The following is a 21,587-nucleotide window of genomic DNA, read 5'->3' as shown; positions in this document are numbered from 1 at the left end:
TTATCAACAAGCAACTTCTCCTGTATCGTAACACAGGTGCAGATAGCTAGTTTGTTCTGATCTTGACATCTCAAGCTATAGTAACAGTTAAATACTTCACATATTCTAGTTACAGAAAGCTGTAGTACAAAATCCAATTTCATTATATATAAAAGGTCAGACCCACTTTCTAGGCTTCCACTAGATGACACTGGCTTAGACAGCAAGTTAACATTTCTCTTTAGGAAAGCAGAAGGTTAATGCCCTGAACATGTCAAACTTACATGAGTAAGAAAGAACATGTTGAGAATATCAGCTTAAGATTCTCTTTCTCAACATTCCTTCACACCCTACATGGTACAAAAATACTATCATACTTCTTTTCCATAGCTTTTACTTGATCCATTTCAAACACTAAACTTTCCTACTTAAAAAACAGAAGTTGCCCTGCTACACAGGGATTACGCTTTGGAGTGAAGCCTGCGGGTAGAGCTGTAGATTTCTAAAAGTCAATTTGCAACATGAACTGCTAGGTAACTAGATAGCAAGAGCTACCACCACTATCTTACTCGTTTCCAAATCATCATCAATCCAGGCAAACAGAAGGTGCCACAGGTATTCAAAAAGGCATTCTGAGGAAGACATCCTGTTGTAAACAATTCCATGTCCAGAATAATGAAATCATGCCTTCACAATAAAAACTCATTTAATAAGTCAGTTTCTTCCTAAGAGAAGGTAAGTGTGCCAATTAGGCAAAAACCCTGTTACACGAAAGAACTGCCAGCAGCACCAGTTATTTTAGCTGACATTACTTCAGAAAAAGCCCACCATTCACCATCTGTTCTGGCACAAATTTTGAATGCTAAGAAAGTTTCCAGCATCACTGATGAAAAGAAAGCAGTCAAAATGCAGAAGTTTTTGTTTTGCTGTTAAGAAGAACAAGTATCTAGGACAACTCACATTTCAGCAAGAACAAACACAAAACACAAGTTTTGCACATTTCATAACAATCATTACAGAGAATTACAATAAGGCAGAGCACAAGTGGAAGACGTGTAGGTAATATAACATGAGTCTAATAAAAGCGTCTTACAAATTTTACATGAGAAGCAGGGGGGCAACTCCAGACAGTGGGTCACGGTTTCCACTCCACCTGATAAGCATACGTCTGCAAAGTTTTCCAATTGCTAACAAGATCAAAACTTTTGGAATCTAATGGCTCCAACAACCTTTTGAAGAGAGGACTGACCATCAAAACAAACTATTTCATTCAGAGAAAGAAGTAAAGGACAATGTGTGACAAGGAAGCCAAAGGAATCAATGTAGCACAGAGAGAACAAAAGTCGGGGTACATGGTATTACCAATAATGTTAAACACTCAAATAAACCACCATACTTGGATAAAAAAATCTCTTCCAACATGCAACTCATAACCACAGTGGAAACTAGAACAAAAATAAGAACATATGAAGATGTGAAAGAATGAAGATAAAATACATAATTCATCCATCCCAAGGCAATCTTTATAATTTCAGAAATGGTAAGAAATTCTTAATGCCTTTCTACAAAACACTGGTGAGATCTCACTTAGAAGACTCCATGAAATTTTACTTCTCCATGCTCAAAAAAAAGATTAATTCTAACTGGAATAGCTAGAGAACAAAAACTCACATGGGAATTGAAAGTTTATTTCACAATAAGACATGTTTAGCAAAGCAAAACAAGAAACTCTAAGAGAATATGCCTGCTCTCTAAATACATTAACAGAAACAAATACCATAGAAGAAACAGAGGAGCTAAGTCAAGGGAAACAATGGCATAAAAATTAACCTTTCAAATTTCACCCTTCATCTGGAAATCAGAAGTCTGAAATCAGCCTCTAACAAAGAGATACCTAACAGTTAAATTCCTTTTCAAATGTTTGATGAGTTCACAAAAGGGGTTACACCAATACTATGAGGATAGCAGATGACATCATGTAGGTAGAATGCAATTCTAATGTTCTCCTCACCAATGAGGATAACATACTTTTCCATTAAACCTCTAGGGGAAGAAATTACTTTCCCATTTCCTCCCTAGTTTTGTCTAACATAAAAAATAGGAACAAGTCAAAAAAAAAACTGAGTAAAAGCATAACATGAAATCTGATAACAGGTAGGAGATTAAGTATTCTATACAAAACAACAATGGGAACATTACAGGTTAGAACTTTGTGGTCCATCACTGTGACAAAGTTTAGACAAAAACAGATGAACATTTCTGTGCCACATAATTAACAGATTTATTTCCCCCCCCATCTGAAACACAAAGTCAGTATGTCACTGCAATTTATGAATGAGCTAAACATTTAGGGCACCTTTTTAATAATTGGGAAAAATAAGCCTCCAAAAACCCCTTACAAGCTCTTTCTTAGAAAAATGTGAAATAACAGATGGAGTTTTAATATTTCTCATGACACCAGATGATGCTTTATGTGCAGTCATGAAATACCTCTTAAATAGTTATTTCAAAAAAATCTGGTTTATGTTGCAAAAAGATTTACTAGTAATTTAATATCAGTTTTATTTTCTTTCTTAATGGAAGAAACCAGCATGGACAGTTTAACAACTCTATCTCAAAAACTCTGGGTAGTATGCTAAATACATGAGCTAGGATTCCTAGAATACCTCAATTATTTTTAGGTTAACTTAAAAAAATAAATATCATTTTTAGAGTTACTATGCATCCCTTCACTCTTACCATTTTCACTCTGACAAGCTTAAAACTTTTCAACATTTCTACTTCACTATAATCTTGCTTTTTTTTTTTATTCGCCTGTCTTTCTCTTTCCTCCCCACAGGGAAATTTAAACAGAACCTATTTACTTAGTCATTACTAAGTCATTTCAAGTCACTACCACCTGAAACAGATACATTACACCACAGAAACCTGGATTTGGTGTAACAACACTGCTTGACCCCTCATATAGCAGCCATTCATGCAAAGTTCAAGAAGAAATCTTCAGACATAGTGGTTTATTTTCTTCCTTTGCCCAATCAATTTCTGAATTAATCTAGAAACAACACTGTTTAGAACTAAGTAGATTTCTTCCTTAAAATATTCCCTTCTTTATGTATTTTAAGCCCAGAGGAGGTTGGGAATGAAAGACTTGGGCAAGAACTTCCATCAAACAAGAAAAAGCTCTAAATGTCTATAAGAAATTTACATTGAAGATATTATTTTATGTTCAAATTAGGAGTGCAAACGAGAAGTAGTACAGTAGGAGAGTGTTTAGTGCTGTCTATTAATCAAATTTATATAGGTATGCAGATGGCAAAAACCTTAATGAGGGCTCTACATGACTTTTGTAGCATCTGTCCTACTTACCAGCAGATCAAAACAGCGTTTGTTTGACAGCATTCAACCCACTTCCACAAAAGCAGAGAAATATTGGCAAAAAAAAAAGGAAATCTGTCTGAGGGTCTTTCTCTCTCATCTGTGTATGTAGCAATTTCCACCAACAGCATTGTAAAGTCAAACAAAAGTAGTCCATCTCACTAGGCTAGAAAGCTTCAGCAATAATGCAGATGTCAAATCCTTCCACCACCAAACAAATTTATTATTAAATGCAGAGTAGGAGATGGAGCAATACTCCAAAACCTGGTTTTATTACTTCAGCTTCGTGAATATAGTTTTATCACTTATGATTATGAAAGGTGTCCTTCACAGACATACATAAGCAAAAATCTGGGTATCTTAGTACAGTCAAGGACAAAAAGGCTGCACCTCCACAAGAAGACCTGCCAGCAAAGCCTTCCCAGCACACCTTTTCACTGCAGACAAATCCCTTGAGCAAATCTCTAAAATGTGCAGACCAAATCAAAACACGTTTTATCTTTTCACAGAGAAAAACTTTTATCAATTCTGATAGTCAACCAAAGTGACCTTCCAGAGCCTAGGCCATGCTGACAAGAGAGAGAGATATATATGCGCACACTATAATTTCTACAAAACCTATTTAAGAAAAGACTTGTAGCTTACCGTCACAGACTTCAGGGTCATTCCGTGATAGGTGCCCATGGTATCAATTTTAAAGCCTTCCGTTTCTACAAAGGAAAAAAAGTCTCTTGTAAATCATTATGAACATAGAGACATCATGTCTAAATGGACAACAATGCAAAAATAATTTCAAAGATACTTCCAAAGAACGCAGCTGGCCATTGGCAGTGGTTTAGGTTCTGTTTGCAACACAAAACATGGTTAGTAATTAGGACAACTCTGTTTTCTTTAGACAGAGGTCCGTTTGGTGTTTCTGCTTTCTGTAACCAGAGTAGGCTTTTCCTCCTGCCTGGAGTCATTCAAACCACTCCAAAGAAAGGATATAAATTTAAATTTTGTGAGAATATGTTACAACATATATGCATGCAGTCTCAGAAATTCTCTTCGCTACAAAAATGAAGTACTTCATATTCCCAGAAAGCATTATAAACCAACATATTCAACTTTTAGTTGTATCAATGGAAAAATATACTTAAGTAACTGGTTTACATGCTGACTATTAAACCACGGCTACTTAACATGATAAATTCACTTCTGGAGTGCAGAAGAGCAACAATGTCATTGTCATTCGATACAGAGGATAGAATCTGCATAATTCACGCTACTGGACTAAAGGTGATAGAAAGGGTTGCTTTGGGGTTGATTTTTTTTAGTAGTTTTAATCAGACTGAATTTACGCTCACTAAGTGCCAGAAGCCTACAAGCGCTCAGTGACTAAACCTAATCCCACTAGCCTGTTTGCTTTTGAATACTTCTCTGTCATCCTATTCTCAGTGCTCTAAGACCAAAGTCAGCTCCTGACTATTGCCACCAGGACTTACAAAAAACCTTTTTCCTTTTGTAAATTCCCTAGCCTCATGCATCTACTGTCAACTGACCCCATCAACCAACCACCCCATTAATTCATACTTAAAATGGCATGATAATCACCAATCAAACCACCATAAGCAAGCATTTGTCCACACCTAAGTAACTTTTGGGCTATTTCAACTAGACTTGGGTAAAGGTAACTGATACTGTGCAGAAACAACTACTTGGAATTGGAAGATTTTTGCCATTTATTACACCACCTTTGTACAATGCATCAGCACAAAAATATAACAGATCAAAAATAATGAAGGATCCAAGTAATGCTCACACCTGAACCTACAAAAAGTCCAAGAAAAATATTACATTTTCAAGACTGTTAAGAGTTTCTTGCTTTTATCATGAGTAAATTAACTTAAATTGAAACCCAGGCCACCTTGAAAACAATGCAGATGCTTTAGGAAGCATCTATGGCGCTCATCCTTTCTTCCTCAGATGAGGAAGATTATCAGACACTTGTAGGAAATGAGGCAGAAAAGTTTCCCAGATTTAATAACTCACCAGTGCCTAGAAAAAGATACACAAAAGTTGAAAACTGATCATACTCCTCTCACCACAGACCGGTATCTACTTTCTGAACACTGTTTTCGGTTTTACCTTTCCCCTCTTGCCCCCTCCATTATGCTACCAGACCTACCAACAATTACCATGTGGAGAGGCATCATGTTACCGACCATGTTTCGTTTTACACAAAGTCACCTCAGCTCTAGCCCTTCATCTTGGCTTCTCGAGGCCACCCCTCCCCTTCTGCCAGATTAAACATTTCTGAACTACAGAGTTGATTTTGAGAAAGCAAAAATGCACAGACATGAATGCAGTCCTCTCTACTGAGGAAAAAAAAAAAAAAAAAAAAACACACAAGCCTAGCTTCCCTCTATAAACTGATACTGCCCTACCACCTTTTACCCCAACCCTAAGATGTTTTATTTATTATGCATTGAGTCTTAGCTCAGAGCTCACACAGTTGAACTTGAGCTAAAGATGCAGCTAAGAAAGCTGCATTCAATCAACGCTTCCATGGTTAACAGTTTTCTCTGTGACTATATAGGTCACTGTTTCTGGGCAAGGAGCATATTACCATTTCAGGTGGTGCCTGGAGCCTCGCAGAACACTCGGCAGAGCCCCCGTAAGTTGAACAAATGCTTTTGCTGACCTGGAGTGACATAAAACCAAGGTGTATGATCTAGGCTGACAGTTGGTTGTGAATTTCAGGTGGTCACCAACAGAGGAACCTTTCCCCTTTCCCGAGTCTCCTATTATGGGTTCTGCATGCCTGTGACATGAAGAATTCCATCTATTTCAACCAGAAGTGCTTCCCAAACTCCAAAGAATACAGACACCCCTTAACAAGACCAGCAAAGCAGCATCCCCTGTTGTGCCTGGGCTGCCATGGTTCCTTTCATCTCAGCACAAATCCTGGTTCTATAATTAGTTCTACACATTTGTTCCCAGTTTCAGTTATTTCTTTCCATTAGACTCTTTTTCTACCTTCTCCCTAATAAAACTCTGCATTCCTCCTGAATTAATTAAAAAACTATAACCCAAGTCTTCATCAGCATTGCAAAAAGAATAAAGGCCCACAGAGATAGCAGCACAGTTAGAAAGTAAATCAAAGGGGAGAGAGGCACCTGGCAGGGAACAAGCTTCTGCTCAACTGCCAGCGGTTTTATCTTTAGCAAAAATCTCCCCAAGTCCCTCATAATACATGTCCTGGTTCACTTAATGAGCCACAAGAGCCACTAAACACAGGCTCTGGCTCTCACCAGCTTCCTGCTCCCAGCCTTGTGCTGACCCTTCCTCCTAGCAGGAGGAACAACCAACCAGGATCCTGAAGAGCCACCTCTTGCATCAAGCATTACAGTGGGCACTCTTGCCTGCTGAACATTCCCAGCAGCTACACAGGCCTTCCAGTGCTATTTAACAGCTACTCAGATAGTAAATAAAACAGTTCTGATGATCTGTAAGTAATGGCAGAGTAGTTTTCCTTCCTAATATAAATCTAAGAGATGCTAAATGGTCGAAGTAGAATGTAGGTACCCACTCACACTCCTGCAAACAGTTACTGCAGCTACTACGAGGTCTACTGTGGACCCCAGGGTCTGCTACCTACAGGTAGAGTGGGATGAGTAGAAGAAACCACCTCTCAACCGCCCACCAGCTCTCAAATGTTCTGCCTCAAACTCTCAAGCAACTGCTAAATGAGAGTTAAGCATTGCCAGCCTCCAGATAACCACAGCAACCCTCCTTTAACTGGTAACAACACAGGCACTCTTTTCTCAGAATACAGCTTTTTTGACCTGATCCTCTCACATTCACCATGTGATATTCTACCAGTCAACCACTCACTGTTCTTACGGAAATGAACAGTGCTACAAGTGAGTGCCCTGCCACTTGTACTTCTGTGCCTTTTTATAAGGTCTCAACAGTTTGTACACTTGGCCACATACAGCAGTACCTGCAGCTCCACTCACTGTATACAGCCTGTGCAAAGCAGAAAACAACTGCTTCCAAGTCAGGGACTCCACAGTCATAGCAGCATTCCCACTTCAAAAATTGCTGAGGGTGTTAGCCAGGTTAACGCAGCTGGTTGTATAAGACATTCAAGGACCAGGCTAGAAAGCAGAGAGGTGCTTTTTTCAGGGCATTCTCCAAGAGCAGTGACTGACCCTGATGCAGCTGCTGAAAAACCAGACCTGGGATACAAGAGGAATCACAGGCCACAGTAAAGAGGAGCAGAACACAGAGGAACCTGGAGCACCAGGGGACACGCCCTTAGAAAGCATCAGCATAAATGCTGTACCATACCCTCTGACTAAGAACACAAAAGCAGTATGTTTCTCCCCTCCTCCCAAACCAGCTCTAACCTGTGCTGCTGAGTCATGCACCAGCAGAGAAATGAAATATTAAAGCCCGGCCAAGAATTAGTTTGCAGCTTCAAAATCACAGCTTCACCCATGGTAACAGAAAGCGGTTAAAATTACAAGCGATCTACCAAGCGAAGAGTATTTAAGAAGAAAAGAACCCTTTACATAGAAGTATTGTGATGGCAAGACTTTGGACCCTTATTTTTAAACTTGGAATTAGATGCAGAACAACTGTTAAAAAAACTTAACTTGACAGTCTGCAATAATTGGGTTTTTTCAGTAAAATTGCGAAGTTACCATACACATTTCCTTTAGCCAAAAAGCAGTACATATTAAGTACTTTAAAAGCAGGTCTAACTAAGGAGTAAAGAATGCTAGAGAAGCCCAACATTCATGTATGGTGACAAACTGTATTGCAACTTTTTCCGTTTGCCAAATATAATCAGTTTATAAACATATAAGCATTGTTAAAAACACCCACATCAACAAATGCCTTAAAAACTACATCTTGAGAGGCTAAACACAGAATTAATTATTCAGTACTAGTTACTAACACTTCAAAAACATAAACTATCATCAGTTAACATTAAGACTATCTTTTCTTCTCCAGCCATTGCATATATTATGATCACAATGACGCAAAGACCGTCAAAAGAATCATACACTTTTCCAGCGTAGACCATCACTAGCTACTTTTCTAGCATCACCATGCATCAATATGAGTGTCTTTTCTCATTTAAAAGAATTAGACCTGGAAACGAACATATGCATCCTAATGCATCAGCTTATTGGACTAATTATATTCTCCATCATCATTTGGGCATATGTTCCATTTCCTTACATACGAGTATTAATGCTCAGAGTGCCTTCCATTTGCTTAAAGCCCACTGCTCTACATCCATCTAGGTCATTCTGCATTTTGATTCTGCACCTGCTGCAGTTCTAGCCATCCAATCCAGGTGCAAACCTGAGCACTAATACATTACCAAAAGAGCAATAGCTTTAAAATGACTCAAATTAACCAGAATTTCTGGAAGGACATCTAAGCAAACAGGAACAGAACAAAGGAGCATGTCTCTGAGACACTGAAGAGCTCCAGTTAAAGACTTTCTTTAAATTGAGGTTGAATAACCACTTCTTTTTTCAGCTGTATACTCTTCAAACCCCAGATAGCAAGAGCTCTGCAGACTGCCTGGAAATGATTCACTACCCCATTTCACACCCATGGTAATTAAATCACTGACACCAAATTTCATTCTACATTAAGAGTTTACTGAACACTCCTTTTCAGTACTATACCCTAACAAGTAAGTTAGAAGTTTCATGCCTAAATTTCCAAGCTATACTAATTAGTTTACAAAATTCTCTGCACAGTTCATATATAACTGTTCAGTAAAAATCTTACAAGTAATTAAGACCAAGTTCTTAAAAGTTCCTCACAGTACTAATAAAATAAATTATAATATGAACCTGTGTGTGTTTTCCAGCACTAAAGTGAATGTACAACACTGAAAGTTATCGAACTACCTGGTTACATCAAGCCAGAAAAATAGAGGTAGGCTGCAATCTTTTTCCAAATGTGAATCTCTCGCACATATTCTCTGCTAGGAAAAAAGCAGAATCCTGTAACCTTAAAAATGCATGCAATAAATAAAAGTAACAAAGCAGTCAAGTTTCAGAACTGTGGATCTCCTGCTACCAGTTCTCCTATTGTCCTTGTGTAAACAGAAATCCCACAATTTAAAAGAAAATGCTTATAATGAGAAATATCAGATACTTTCTTAACAATGCATAGCAGAGAGAAAAAAAAGTTTATGGTCCAAAGTCACCTCAAGTTTGAATACTTCATAGTCCTCTGTTGACTAGGCTTAATACTTAGACTGATTGAAAGCTAGGCATACTTCTGAAAAACTGCAGCTATGTTTGAAAATCCAACACAATTACAAGCATAATTCAAACATAAACTGACAATAGCAGGAAGTCAACAGCAAGCTTTCCTGAAGGAAACACTTGGATGTGGTAAGCAATATTCTTTCCACCACTACGGACTGAAAGCACATGGCTGTACAGCAAGACCCTCTCCAACTTACACTAAGTAGTACTAAAAGTTTGTTTTCGGTTTTGGGGTTTTTTTTTGTTGTTGGTGGTGGTTTGTTTCAGGTTTTTTTAATAACAATTGGCTTCTGCTATGTTGAAACAACAGCAGGCAAACAAGAACAACACTCCTGGAAACACGCCTTAAAAACCTAACACTTGGAGCAGCACAGAGAAACTTTACTTTGCCATCTACACTGAGAGATGCACTCAATGGGTCAAGAAAATGTTAAATCTTCAAGATTATCATCCCAGCATTATTTCACACTCTGGAATTACCAAAGAAACAAGCATGTGAAAAGGAGAATCTCAGGTAAAGCCACCCAGAAAAATGGGAAAAAAGGCATAGCATCCAAAACAGTTTAGTACCTAGAATGTCCTATAGAACAATCACATCAGCTCAAAATTTCAGTGTACTACAGGCTGAGCTGGAAACCATATACAATAATAAATATGTATTTAAATATCAAATATTGAGGCACACAGGAGAGGACACAAGATACTCTCCTAAGCATGAAATGACATTTGGGCACAGGATTTTTAAATCCTGAAAAGGATTTAAAATTACATTGCTCAAGAAGATATGACAGACTGTAGGCTGAACAAGATGGTCTGTAGCATGAATAAAATACCACTAGTAAAGATACACATTAATAAATGACATCAATAAAGTGTAAAAATAAGCTAAAGAGAGTAATATGAAGGAAAAGAATGAAACTAGAAAGGGAAAAGTAGCCAAAGTTTAGCACAGAATGGAACTCTTATGTTGTCAAAGAGAGGACACCATCACTGACTACCAGCATGAAAGAAACAAAGCCAACAGGAAGGGAACAGCAGTCAAGGAGCGTAGTTTCAGGGTGTTCACCTCCTCACCTCAAAACCATTTGAACAGTCCAACGTGCTGGGTACACTGCCAAGTAACATGTTCTTCCACTGTGGAAATACCTGGGACATAAAAGTCCTACCACAAGAGACATTCCAATACATTTCCTATAGCATATATCACAGAACGTTAAGTGTAAGACTGTCAAAGGAATGATTTCTCTCTCCAGCCTAACCAAACCTGAAGACACCTATTTGAGAGAAAGCTACCAACTAGTGACTCAGGGCTGCATAAGCAGTTCTTTTGACTGCAGGTGTGACTGATCATTTGCTCTTCAAGAATACTACTTTACAATTACCACCTCCCCTCACATTTACTATTACAGAATCACAGAATCATTAAGGTTGAAGAAGACTTTTAAGATCATCAAGTCCAACTGTTAACCCAAAACCACCACGCCCCCTAAACCATGTCCCAAAGTACCACATCCACAAGTTTTTTGAACACTTCCAGAGATGGTGACTCCACCACCTCCCTGGGCAGCCTGTTCCAATGCTTGACCACTCTCTCCATAAAGAGAAATTTTTCCTAATATCCAATCTAAACCTCCCCTGGCACAACTTGAGGCCATCTCCTCTCATCCTATTGCTAGTTACTTGGGAGAAGAGACCAACACCCACTTCGCCACAACCCGCTTTCAGGTAGTTGCGGAGAGTGATACGGTCTTCCCTCAGCCTCTTCTCCAGACTGAACCTCAGTTCCCTCAGCCATTCCTCATAAGACTTGTGCTCCAGACCCCTCACCAGCTTCGTTGCCCTTCTCTGGACACGCTCCAGCACCTCAACATCCCTCTTGTAGCGAGGGGCCCAAAACTGAACACAGTATTCGAGGTGCGGCCTCACCAGTGTCCAGTACAGGGGCACGATCACTTCCCTACTCCTGCTGGCCACACTATTTCTGATACAGGCCAGGATGCTCTTGGCCTTCTTGGCCACCTGGGCACACTGCTGGCTCATGTTCAGCCGGCTGTCAACCAGCACCCCCAGGTCCTTTTCTGCCAGGCAGCTCTCCAGCCACTCCTCCCCAAGCCTGTAGCATTGCATGGGGTTGTTGTGACCCAAGTGCAGGACCTGGCACTTGGCCTTATTAAACCTCATACAGTTGACCTCAGCCCATCGATCCAGCCTATCCGGATCCTTCTGCAGAGCCCTTCTACCCTCCAGCAGATCAACACTGCCAGCCAACTTGGTGTCATCTGCAAACTTACTGAGGGAGCACTCGATCCCCTCATCCAGGTCGTCAATAAAGATATTGAACAAAGCGTTAAAGCAGGCTAAACCATTCTAGCAGCAAAGCCTGTCCCATCTGGCATGAAGCTTTTGAGTAAGCCAACCAGAGCGGCATACTGATACACCACATCAGAAATAACAATTATTATTTAATAATTAATTATTAATTACAGGCAGAAACCTATTTTTCCCCTGGCAATCATTTAATCTCCTCTTTGATTTCTGCTCAGAAATTTCTACATTAAGACCACACTGGTGAGCTGCTTCACAAACTCTTCTGGGTTCTTTTTTCCTGCTGTGCAAAACCTGTTATTTTCTGTTCCATCTTGAACTACACACATGCAGTAAGAGCATAAAATATATTCACCTGTTTAGTACATAGGTTGCTTACTCGTCATCCAGAAGGACACAGATGATACCCACGTTTCTTGTAAAAGACTGCACAACGAATTATATGCATTGGTGCATTTGAACTCTTACACTTGTCCATTAATTATTTCTCCACCTTTTATCTCACACTGTCCAGTACAGTATATATTTACTATTTTAAACTCTTAATAGGAAATGGTAGTAAAGGGAAAACTACCTAGCAAATACGCGAGTCTTAAAGATTTAAAATATTATCAGAAGCAAACTGAAGAAGTACTAGTAAAAACATTCACGTAAGGGTTGGTTTGGGTTTTGGTTTTTGTTTGGGTTTGGTTTTTTTTTTTTTCCTTCCATTCTTTCCCAAATTCCTTTGGCTCTTATTGTAACAATGAATTCCTCATGGATGCTATCTGTAGATTATTTTTCAATGCTGAAAAAGCTTGCAAATATCCTGCTTCGGCTTTTTTCTCCTACCCCCCCACGCAACTGTCAATGTGTAGTACTAAATAAAAACCACTGCACTGAAACAGAAGTATATTGATACCAACAGGGAATATACTTCAAGAGGATATAATAGAATATCTGACCGAATTTCCTATAGTCAGTTTCACACACACAAAAAAGCCCGTAAACCTAAAGGATGTATTCATATGTGGGTACAAAACTTTTTTTTTTTTTTAATAACTTCAGAGATGGCTACAGTCAGATTCTGAAATTCTTTTACATTATCCAGTATGAGGTGCATGGAAAATATAACCTTCACAAATTTCTTACGGCATGAAATTCTCCTTGGTGTTATATTTTACGCTTTTCTTTCTCCAGTTACAATCAAAACTGAATATCCAAGTAGTAATGTAATATACTCTCGCTTCTTATTTATTTATATGGCAAAAACGATCATGTCATTTCAGTATGAAACTGAACACAATCAGCTACAGTGCAGCACTTCCACAAAATCTGAGAATTCACATACACGGCATTATGAAAGTTATTCAGTTTCCCTGAACAAAAAAATGGTACTAACTTGGACAAAGCGAAAGATGCAAACTGAATTGCTCATCTACAGCTTAAAATGGCGTCTAGCAGCAGGTAAAGTTCTTGCAGCCAGAAAAGAAAGCCCTTAGACCATGCATAGGAAGCTTCATTAAATAAAAGAATGATTTTTTTTTTTTGAGAACTAGAAAGAAGAGGCAACTCAGAAGTGTAACAAAATTTGCCTTGCCCTCTGCAAGGAACACAAAAACATCCAACCACAACAAACACAAAATTTGCAAAATAAAAAGACAGCAAGATACGAATATGCAATAACTAGAACTGGTACTAAAACAGAAGACAAAAAAAGCAAGGGGAACAGAAGAAAAATTCTGAGTTAGAAAGACAAATCATCACTCCAGTTCAACCTTCCACCCCATTTTAAAATAAGTAAGAATTCTTAAATATTGTAGATTATTTTCATCTTCTCTCCAGAAGAGAGCTAACATTTTGCACTGCTGTTACCAGTCTCTTTTCTAATTTAAAGACACATAACAAGCTAATAATATTTACTTGTAATTACTGGAAGCAACTTGCAAAGTAATTATGATTGATTGAGGACAGGCAATCTATTTCATTTTATGCACCTGACAGGCATATTTGCAGTTCTGCTTTTTTATTAATTGCATATGACCTTCTCCAAACAAATAATTAATTTTTTTTTCCACCCAAGAAGTTCTGGTTTTAAGCTTTCAGTTTGCTTCCTAAGAGGTAGAAATAATTTCTAACAAATAATATTTCTAGGATTTATTACTTGGAAAAGCTATCTTTAGGCATAGTTACATCTTTTTTTTGGTCTTGTCTTAGGTTTGAAAAGTAACAGCACAGAAGGTCCCCTAACCCAAACTTTGTAACTCAGCGGTTTCATTTCCCAATTTATTTTTGTTTCTTTTAAAAGAAGCATTACAATCAACTTACCCTCTTTGCCTTTGAATCTCTCCTGATCGTATCTGTTGTAGGCAGCTGGAATAGGTTGCTTATTTCGTAAAGTGGGATCCTAAAACAGGTTAAATGAATTTGTAAAACATTCTAAAACATATTTGATCATTTTTGAAATTCATAAAGTATCACATGGAACTGCTCAAGACTATAAATTTAGTTCACTATTTTAGGAGTTTCAATACATTTGAAAGCTTTCAACATGTTTCCCTTCAACATCCACTACAGTCTTACAGAAACGAAGTTCAGAAGTACATACTGGAAGCAATGACAACAACGTGACGCAAAACCAAAGTAGGAGTAACAAACTACATTAACTAAAAATCTGTAAGTTTTATGAAATTACTGGGTTTCTGTAATATCTCAAGTATTAAAAGGGGAAAAAGCCCTATCAACTGACAACTCATGATTAAGCCTTCCACCACATACACAATGTTCCTTGCCAGTCTGATTAAGCTAAAATTCTGCTAAACCTACAGAATAAAAAAGAATTTGGAGGAAAAGGCATTCTGGGGAAAAAAATTCTTAAAAAGTGCCATCTAGAGGCACACTAAATACCAATTCAATCTTTTTTGTGGATGGCCTAGTTATGTATTCACAACTATGCTGAATGGGACATTTGAATAGTCCCATGCACAATTTACAAAATTCACCACAAAGCAAATACTTAAATGTTGGAATTCATCTTGCTATTTAAATTTAGTTCTTTGTTAAATGCAGTAGCAGCAAAAACAAAACCAACTATGATTAAATAGCTTTTACAGCAGACTGCCACCAAGTTCAAGAATATATTAGGTTTAATAGAACTCAATAGTAAACACCACAATACAAAACAAACCCTGTCTAATACCTAGATAGACTTAAACAATAAAGCTCTAAGTCTGTCCTCCTGATTTATTACAGGCAAATGAAAGCTGGTTCACACTGTTCCCACTCATGAGTCATGTTCCAGATTCTTAAACATTTGCTACCCTATCTGTCAGAAAAACAGCAAAACATTTTGTTTGAAATGGTAGTAGTCTCATCTAATATATTTTTTTGCAAATAGATGCAGGATGTTGCTAGTGTTTGATAGATGCAGAAGCTGCCACTAGCAGTTTAATCTCTAATTAACAAGAACATATTGAACAAATAAACTCTCATATTCAACTCTTCAAATACCAGTAAGTGTAAGTTAAGTCAAATAGTATCTGTGAAGTTATGCTTGAAAGTTGCTTGTTCATTGGAACTAAACCAAGAGAGATTTCATATTTAACAAAGACAACACAGCCTTCATATTCATCAAAGAGCTGCTCTTACTGTTGGTGCTGTATTTGGTGCAGGTCTTTGCTCAGGTGCTCGGCCTTCTTCTCTGGCTTTTACTGATTGAAGAATTGCAAAAATATTCTTGGCAAAGTTCTGAAAAACATATCAGATACCCATGAACCTTGCTGACTATCTGCGTTTCACGAAAGAACAACACAGGTAGAAGACACCATCTGGTTAACTTGTGCTTCACAGAGAAACAAAACCAGTGTACCAATTTTGTAAATAGATGTTTTCTTATTATTTTTCTTTGACAGGACCCAAACATAAACAGAGTTTCAAGGCATCATTGCTATCCCCTATTCTTCAAGGCCCAAACTTGCTAAATCTACAACACAAGCTAAACCAAACTCTTCACAAAGAGCTTATAAACTAATATCCTCCTCCCCTCTTGCCTACCATGCCCTTACAGTCCCTTCAGAACTTTGTGCTGTAGCAAGAAGGAAAAACTTTTACCCAAGATTTCCAGGACAAATCTCATCTCTGCGGCCCACATATCTCTCTGCTAATGAGAGCTTGTCTGTTCACTTTTGGCCTCCTGACAGGACGTCTTGGGCATAGTCCTTCCATCTGCCTAGCCCTGGGCTACAAGAAGCATGCTCAGCTGCTCTTAGAGAAGAGTCCATAGGAATCCTTGGGAGGCTTTCCCTGATCCTGCATGGAGCAGCTAACGCAAGGCAGACAGGCAGCTACCTCTTGCACTTTCTATCAAGGCTTTTGAGCAGAGCAGAACATGCTTCAGCTGTTGTTAACAGTTCACAGGCACAACCCTGCCACATTGTGGTGCAGTTCTTTTAACATTTGTTTTGAATTACTACTTCACTCCCTTTGGCACCAAGTCATTTAAGCAGTAGAGCCTTCCCCTCTAAATTGGAGGAAGCAAGTACAGAAATCACATTCACAAATCCTTGATTCACAAGTGATCTAGGATAATTCTAATAACTACAAGCAGTGTTTTGTCAGATAACAAAGTCATTGAGACACAACTGAACAAATGATACCGATCAAGGTTTTTAAAAGACGTTTCTCCTGGTAATATTAGTAGGACTGCTTTATTATAAACAAAAATGTAAATGCTAATTAAACTTTTGAAATGCCCATGCTTATTACATTACCACTCAATAGGCATTTTAAGCTATAGAGATATGTGTATACAATGTCTGTGATTACTGACAATTTTCAGTAATCGTTCACCAGTAAAAGAAACCTTTTATCAAGGAAAATGGCTTTTTTACTGGTTCAGAATAATATATTCACAGAATGCTTAGATTATTCCAGAGTATTGTATGCTAACACTGAAGTGGTGTTAACACCACTGGCATTACAAAACAAATGCATGAATTACAAAAAGACTTCTGTGGTGAATTTTGTAGAAATCATTTCGAGAGCGCTGTAATGCAAAGCTGCTCTAAGCTTGTTCACTTGACCTCTGTCAGCATGTTGTCAACCTGCTCCAAGCCAGAGGGGCAGGAACTGGAAGACCACCAGAAACCACTTATAAAGGCAAAGCTGTTCCTTGAGGAGCAAACCCAGTTCTTTTCACAAAGACTGAAAGAACTCATACAAAACTGTATTTGAAGTTCTTCTCAGTGGGAAAGAGCCTGGGGAAAAAAACCAAACACCAAACTTTAAAGAACTGTGAGCCATGCACATATCAATTATACAAGGATACTCAAAATCTGCTCTGTTCTTCAGTAAATAAGTCTAACTTCCCGCTTTTACTGGAAATTCCGACATTTCTCCCAAACCATGGACTGGGCAGCAGATCAATCACAATTCTTGTCATTGCTGTGCTTCATCACATACTGCCACTTGGAAACAACAAGCTACTCAGTCTTCTGAAATTCAGGAGGAGGAACTAATTAAGTAACGAGAGGAAGAATTTTCTAAGAGTGATTGTCCATGTAGAAGCCAAGTCTTCTTTCACTCACAAGGAAGCTACAACCAGCTTTCATATCCATACTTCATTCATAAAACCGACAGTTAATATAAAGTGAACCTAAATTTTAAATTATGAATTTTTCAAAAGCATTTAGCTTCTCAGATTTTCATATCCTGAAATTGCATGTCCTGGACCAAATTCTAAATTCTTTCCGGTAAAAAAACAACAGGATTTTCTCACATCTGCTGAAAAGAAGTTGCTAATAAGCATGGAATTACAAAGTGTTCTTTCTACAGCATAAAAAAGCAGGTCCCCCAAGGCCACAACTAATATCCGTTTCTAAGGGGAAATCATAGCAGTGTTTTAACAAGCACTCAAACTATCATCATCTTGCTTTCACTGGCTGAGTTGGGGATGTGGGATTACATCACTGTGACAGAAAAATGATCGAGCAGGAAGTCCGCTGCAGGTACCACCTGATTTGCAAAGCCTTGCAGAGTTGCAAGTCCACTAAGTTTTCATTGTTCATCCCTTCAGAGATCAGAATATGAACATACCGTAGCTTCTGCCCTAGATTTAGTTAAACTTAATAGCAAATGTAACATTTTTATTACAACAAACTTCTGATTCTGGGAGAAAGAGCAGGAAAAAAAAATAAATTTATTTCTCTGCACTAAGTCTTAAAAACCTGAACATGCTTTAAGAACGATGCTTAAGAAAATCCTTAGTACGTAAAAGGGCAATTCCATCAGTTCTTGCTGTTAGGTGCCTTAGAGCGCTGTTGACTCCCACGAAAGCTCTCTTTGCTGATTCCACCCATGTCTACACATTCATCACACTGGATGGGGGGGGAAGGAAAGAGGCAAAATGTTTCAGCAACTACCACATTGGGCTTTTGATATTTTCAAAAAGCCCTATCGTAAATAGATTTCTCTATGCACTCTCACTCATGCCTCTAAAAAGACGAATCATGCACTAGATGTAAATCAGAAGGGAAAACAATGGTAGCCAACAGACAATCAATAACAGCAGCTGTGGTCAGATAAAGGTAGTCAATCATCTTACAGAAAAAAAGTCACATATATTCTTTAGGAAAGCCTACAACAGTATGTAAATTCTCAAAAATTACTGGCACAGATGCTCTATCCCTTGCCAACACAGTGACTAAGATACACCAAGTCAAGTTACTATCACTGGTGTTAATTTAACACCAGGCTGCTTGAAGAGAAATACCAGAGCAAGTAAGATTAGCCTGCTTAGCTGGGGAAGACTTAATGGTTACATCACTACCAAAAACATTTTGTAATAAAAATACTTCCATTTAAATATATCACAATTTATTCTGAAAAAATGCAGTCTTCATTCTGTAACCTGCATTTAATTTCTGTAACTAGCCATAACCCTAAAGCTCATTAACAAAGATTTCTAGTTTCAACAGCAGCTTTATCAGGCTAGCAAAAAAACCCCAACACACACAAAACTTTTTTTTTTTTTATAATGATCATCATAGAGAAATATTGATTTCAACTTCACCGAAAACATTCTTGAGGCAAAAAAATTAAAGAAATACTTCCGCTCAATCATCTGAACAAAAATAAAAGATTAAATCTAACATACAAAACTAGAAGGATATACACTGTTACACAGCATTGATTATAGGGCTTCAAAACTCTCCTCTAGCTGAGTTGTAACCAATTTTTAATCAGATTTTACATTCTGGTATTTCACTGCAGAGAGAAAAGAACCTAGGAACAATCCTCTAAACTCACATAAACTCTTATTTGAGCTGACAATAAGGATTTCTCATTGGACATACATCCCAGGACCATCAAGAGCTGCAAAATTCTATAAACATTGCCCAAACTTATGGTAGAGCTGGAGAAGGAAGAATCAAGCCCCTACCACACTTCGTCATATGCTTTCTTCCTATGTTCAGACATACTGCTAAACCCTTTTCCTTTTTTAATAGTTATAGAAGTAGTGCTTAAGAATGGTGACATTACTTCACAGCTGACTTAAATTTCTTTCAGAAAACATAATGCTTTATTCTACAGTTTTCTGACAAATTCGAGGTACTTGTTTGCCAAACAGGATTCAGTATTGCTCAATATCAATACAATTTTTTTAATCTGGCCCACTTTTCCTTTAAAGTGCAATGTTCAAAATGTCTGCACTCACGCCTAGTAGCAATATAACCGTCCCCCCACGCTTACTGTGTAAGCTAATATAGGAAAAAGTTGAGTTTGGGAATTTAAGCTATACCATGCCATTACACTTGTGCAAGGCCATTCTAAAACCATATGGTTGTCCCATTTGAAAGCACTAATGAGGATACTAGTTGCTATTAACCTGGCACACCTTCACCTTTTCAATTTTGCTATTAACTTCACCACAGTTGTGAATTTGAGGCACACAGAACAACGCTGCCATCTAGAGCCCACGCACACAATTGCTTTTGCACTCAAATAATTTCTTTTACAATTTCCAAAATTTTACTCTCAGACCTTTTAGCTGTCAAAAGTGAATAAAATACTATGTTGGTCTTGCTATAAAATTATTTCGATTGAAATATTTTCGTTACAAGATCATATTAAAAAGACTTTACTGTAGTTGTAATCCCCTCAGGCGACTTCACTAATAAAAATGCTCAAAAGGTTTCAGAACAGAATTAGGAAAGTAACTGAAAGAGAGATTTCTCACAGTATTTAGTTCAAATATATTCATTACTGTTAAAAGTATCAACCCTATGAATAAAAGACATAAATTTAAAAAATAAAAGTATACAAATACTAACTGCAGTGGTAATATTTTCCAGGCGATAACACAAAACTAAAAATAAGTGACCACCATAAAGATGAGAGTCATTTGGGGAAAATGAAAAGTCCTACTATTTAATACTTAATGTAGAGGAATACAGAAAAACAGAACAACATTCTGAAATAGTTCAGAGCAAGACACTGTATTAGATAAAAATGCAATTGTGGGTTACATCCAAGTTAAATGCCACATACCAGGAAAGCACTAATCCATGTAGCTAGGTCAGCTGCAAACCCCAATCATCTTACTAAGTTGTGGACTTCTGTGGACTTCACCACGCACACAAACATACCCAAAAGCTGGGGGTGGGGTGGTAGGGAAATAAAAATCAAGATTATAGAATTTAATATATACAATTCTCAGTCATGTTCTACAAAAATTAAGCTAGAGCTGAGTCCAATCCCTTCAGTATTAACGTCCTTTTTATGGTTATGCAATACACTGGTATTATCAACCTTTTTTTTTTCCCCCCCAAAAGAAAAGTACAGATAACTACAACATTACAAAAGGACCGCAATAACTAAAAATACCAAATCTGAAAACTGATTAAGGGTTTTTTTTTTAAAAAAGTTGTTTATTTAAACACATTGCTTGTTTTACAAAATAAGATTCCTGTGCTTTCAAAATAAAACTTAAATATCTGCTGGATAGTGTAGTCTAAGTTTTTCATGTAAGAACAAAGAATATAAAAACATCAGCACTAAGGCAGAAAACTAACATTTTATTTCATTCAGGCTTACTTCCTGCTTTATTAGAAAGGAAATAGGAATATATATATATATATTAAAAAGTCATAACTCAGAGTATTTTCTGTTAGTTTTTGGTACAGCAAACATTAAGCAAGGAGAAGACTAGTTGCCCAGATTGTGAGAGAATCAAATTGGTCAGCCTCCAGACGGGAAGCAACAACAAGTAATAAATGAGACTTTTGCTTCAATATTTCAACCTAGACCTATCAAGTAATATGTACATAAAGGAACAATGTTATATTGACAGAAAGATACGATTTCATGATTCAAAGGTTATGAACTAAGCTAGAGAGACCGAGTTTCACATAACTCTGATCTCATACCAAGCTGTAAAACTCTAAATAGGTCTTCTGTTATTTACAGATACCTGCATAAGGAGCCCATATAGGATCATCCTTCAATTTTATACAGAGCTAATTGCACTACAAAAAGTTTACCTCAAATTCAGATTTTTCATGTCCACCTTATACAGTCCTAATTCAGTGCTTTTCCCTGGAGCATATCCAGGCACACAGTAATGTTAGGATACCGTACAGGTCA

The 21,587-nt window shown here is 37.7% G+C and overlaps 1 protein-coding gene across 1 annotated transcript in view; it reads right to left on the bottom strand.

The window, feature by feature from the left end:
• Positions 1-21,587, bottom strand: part of CDC73 (cell division cycle 73) — a gene marked incomplete at its 5' end in the record, with an annotated part of 104,056 nt that overhangs the window by 66,018 nt on the left and 16,451 nt on the right. Inside the window, 3 exons of the mRNA XM_082002872.1 lie at positions 4,000-4,064; positions 14,274-14,352; positions 15,594-15,692. Of these exons, the coding sequence (XP_081858998.1) occupies positions 4,000-4,064; positions 14,274-14,352; positions 15,594-15,692 (243 nt within the window). The remainder of the gene's footprint in view (positions 1-3,999; positions 4,065-14,273; positions 14,353-15,593; positions 15,693-21,587) is intronic.

Source organism: Phaethon aethereus, assembly GCF_964289735.1.
Source record: "Phaethon aethereus genome assembly, chromosome: 8".
Lineage (NCBI taxonomy): Eukaryota > Metazoa > Chordata > Aves > Phaethontiformes > Phaethontidae > Phaethon > Phaethon aethereus.
The sequence above is the reverse complement of the archived record's forward strand: the minus strand, read 5'-3'. Positions and strand labels throughout refer to the sequence as shown.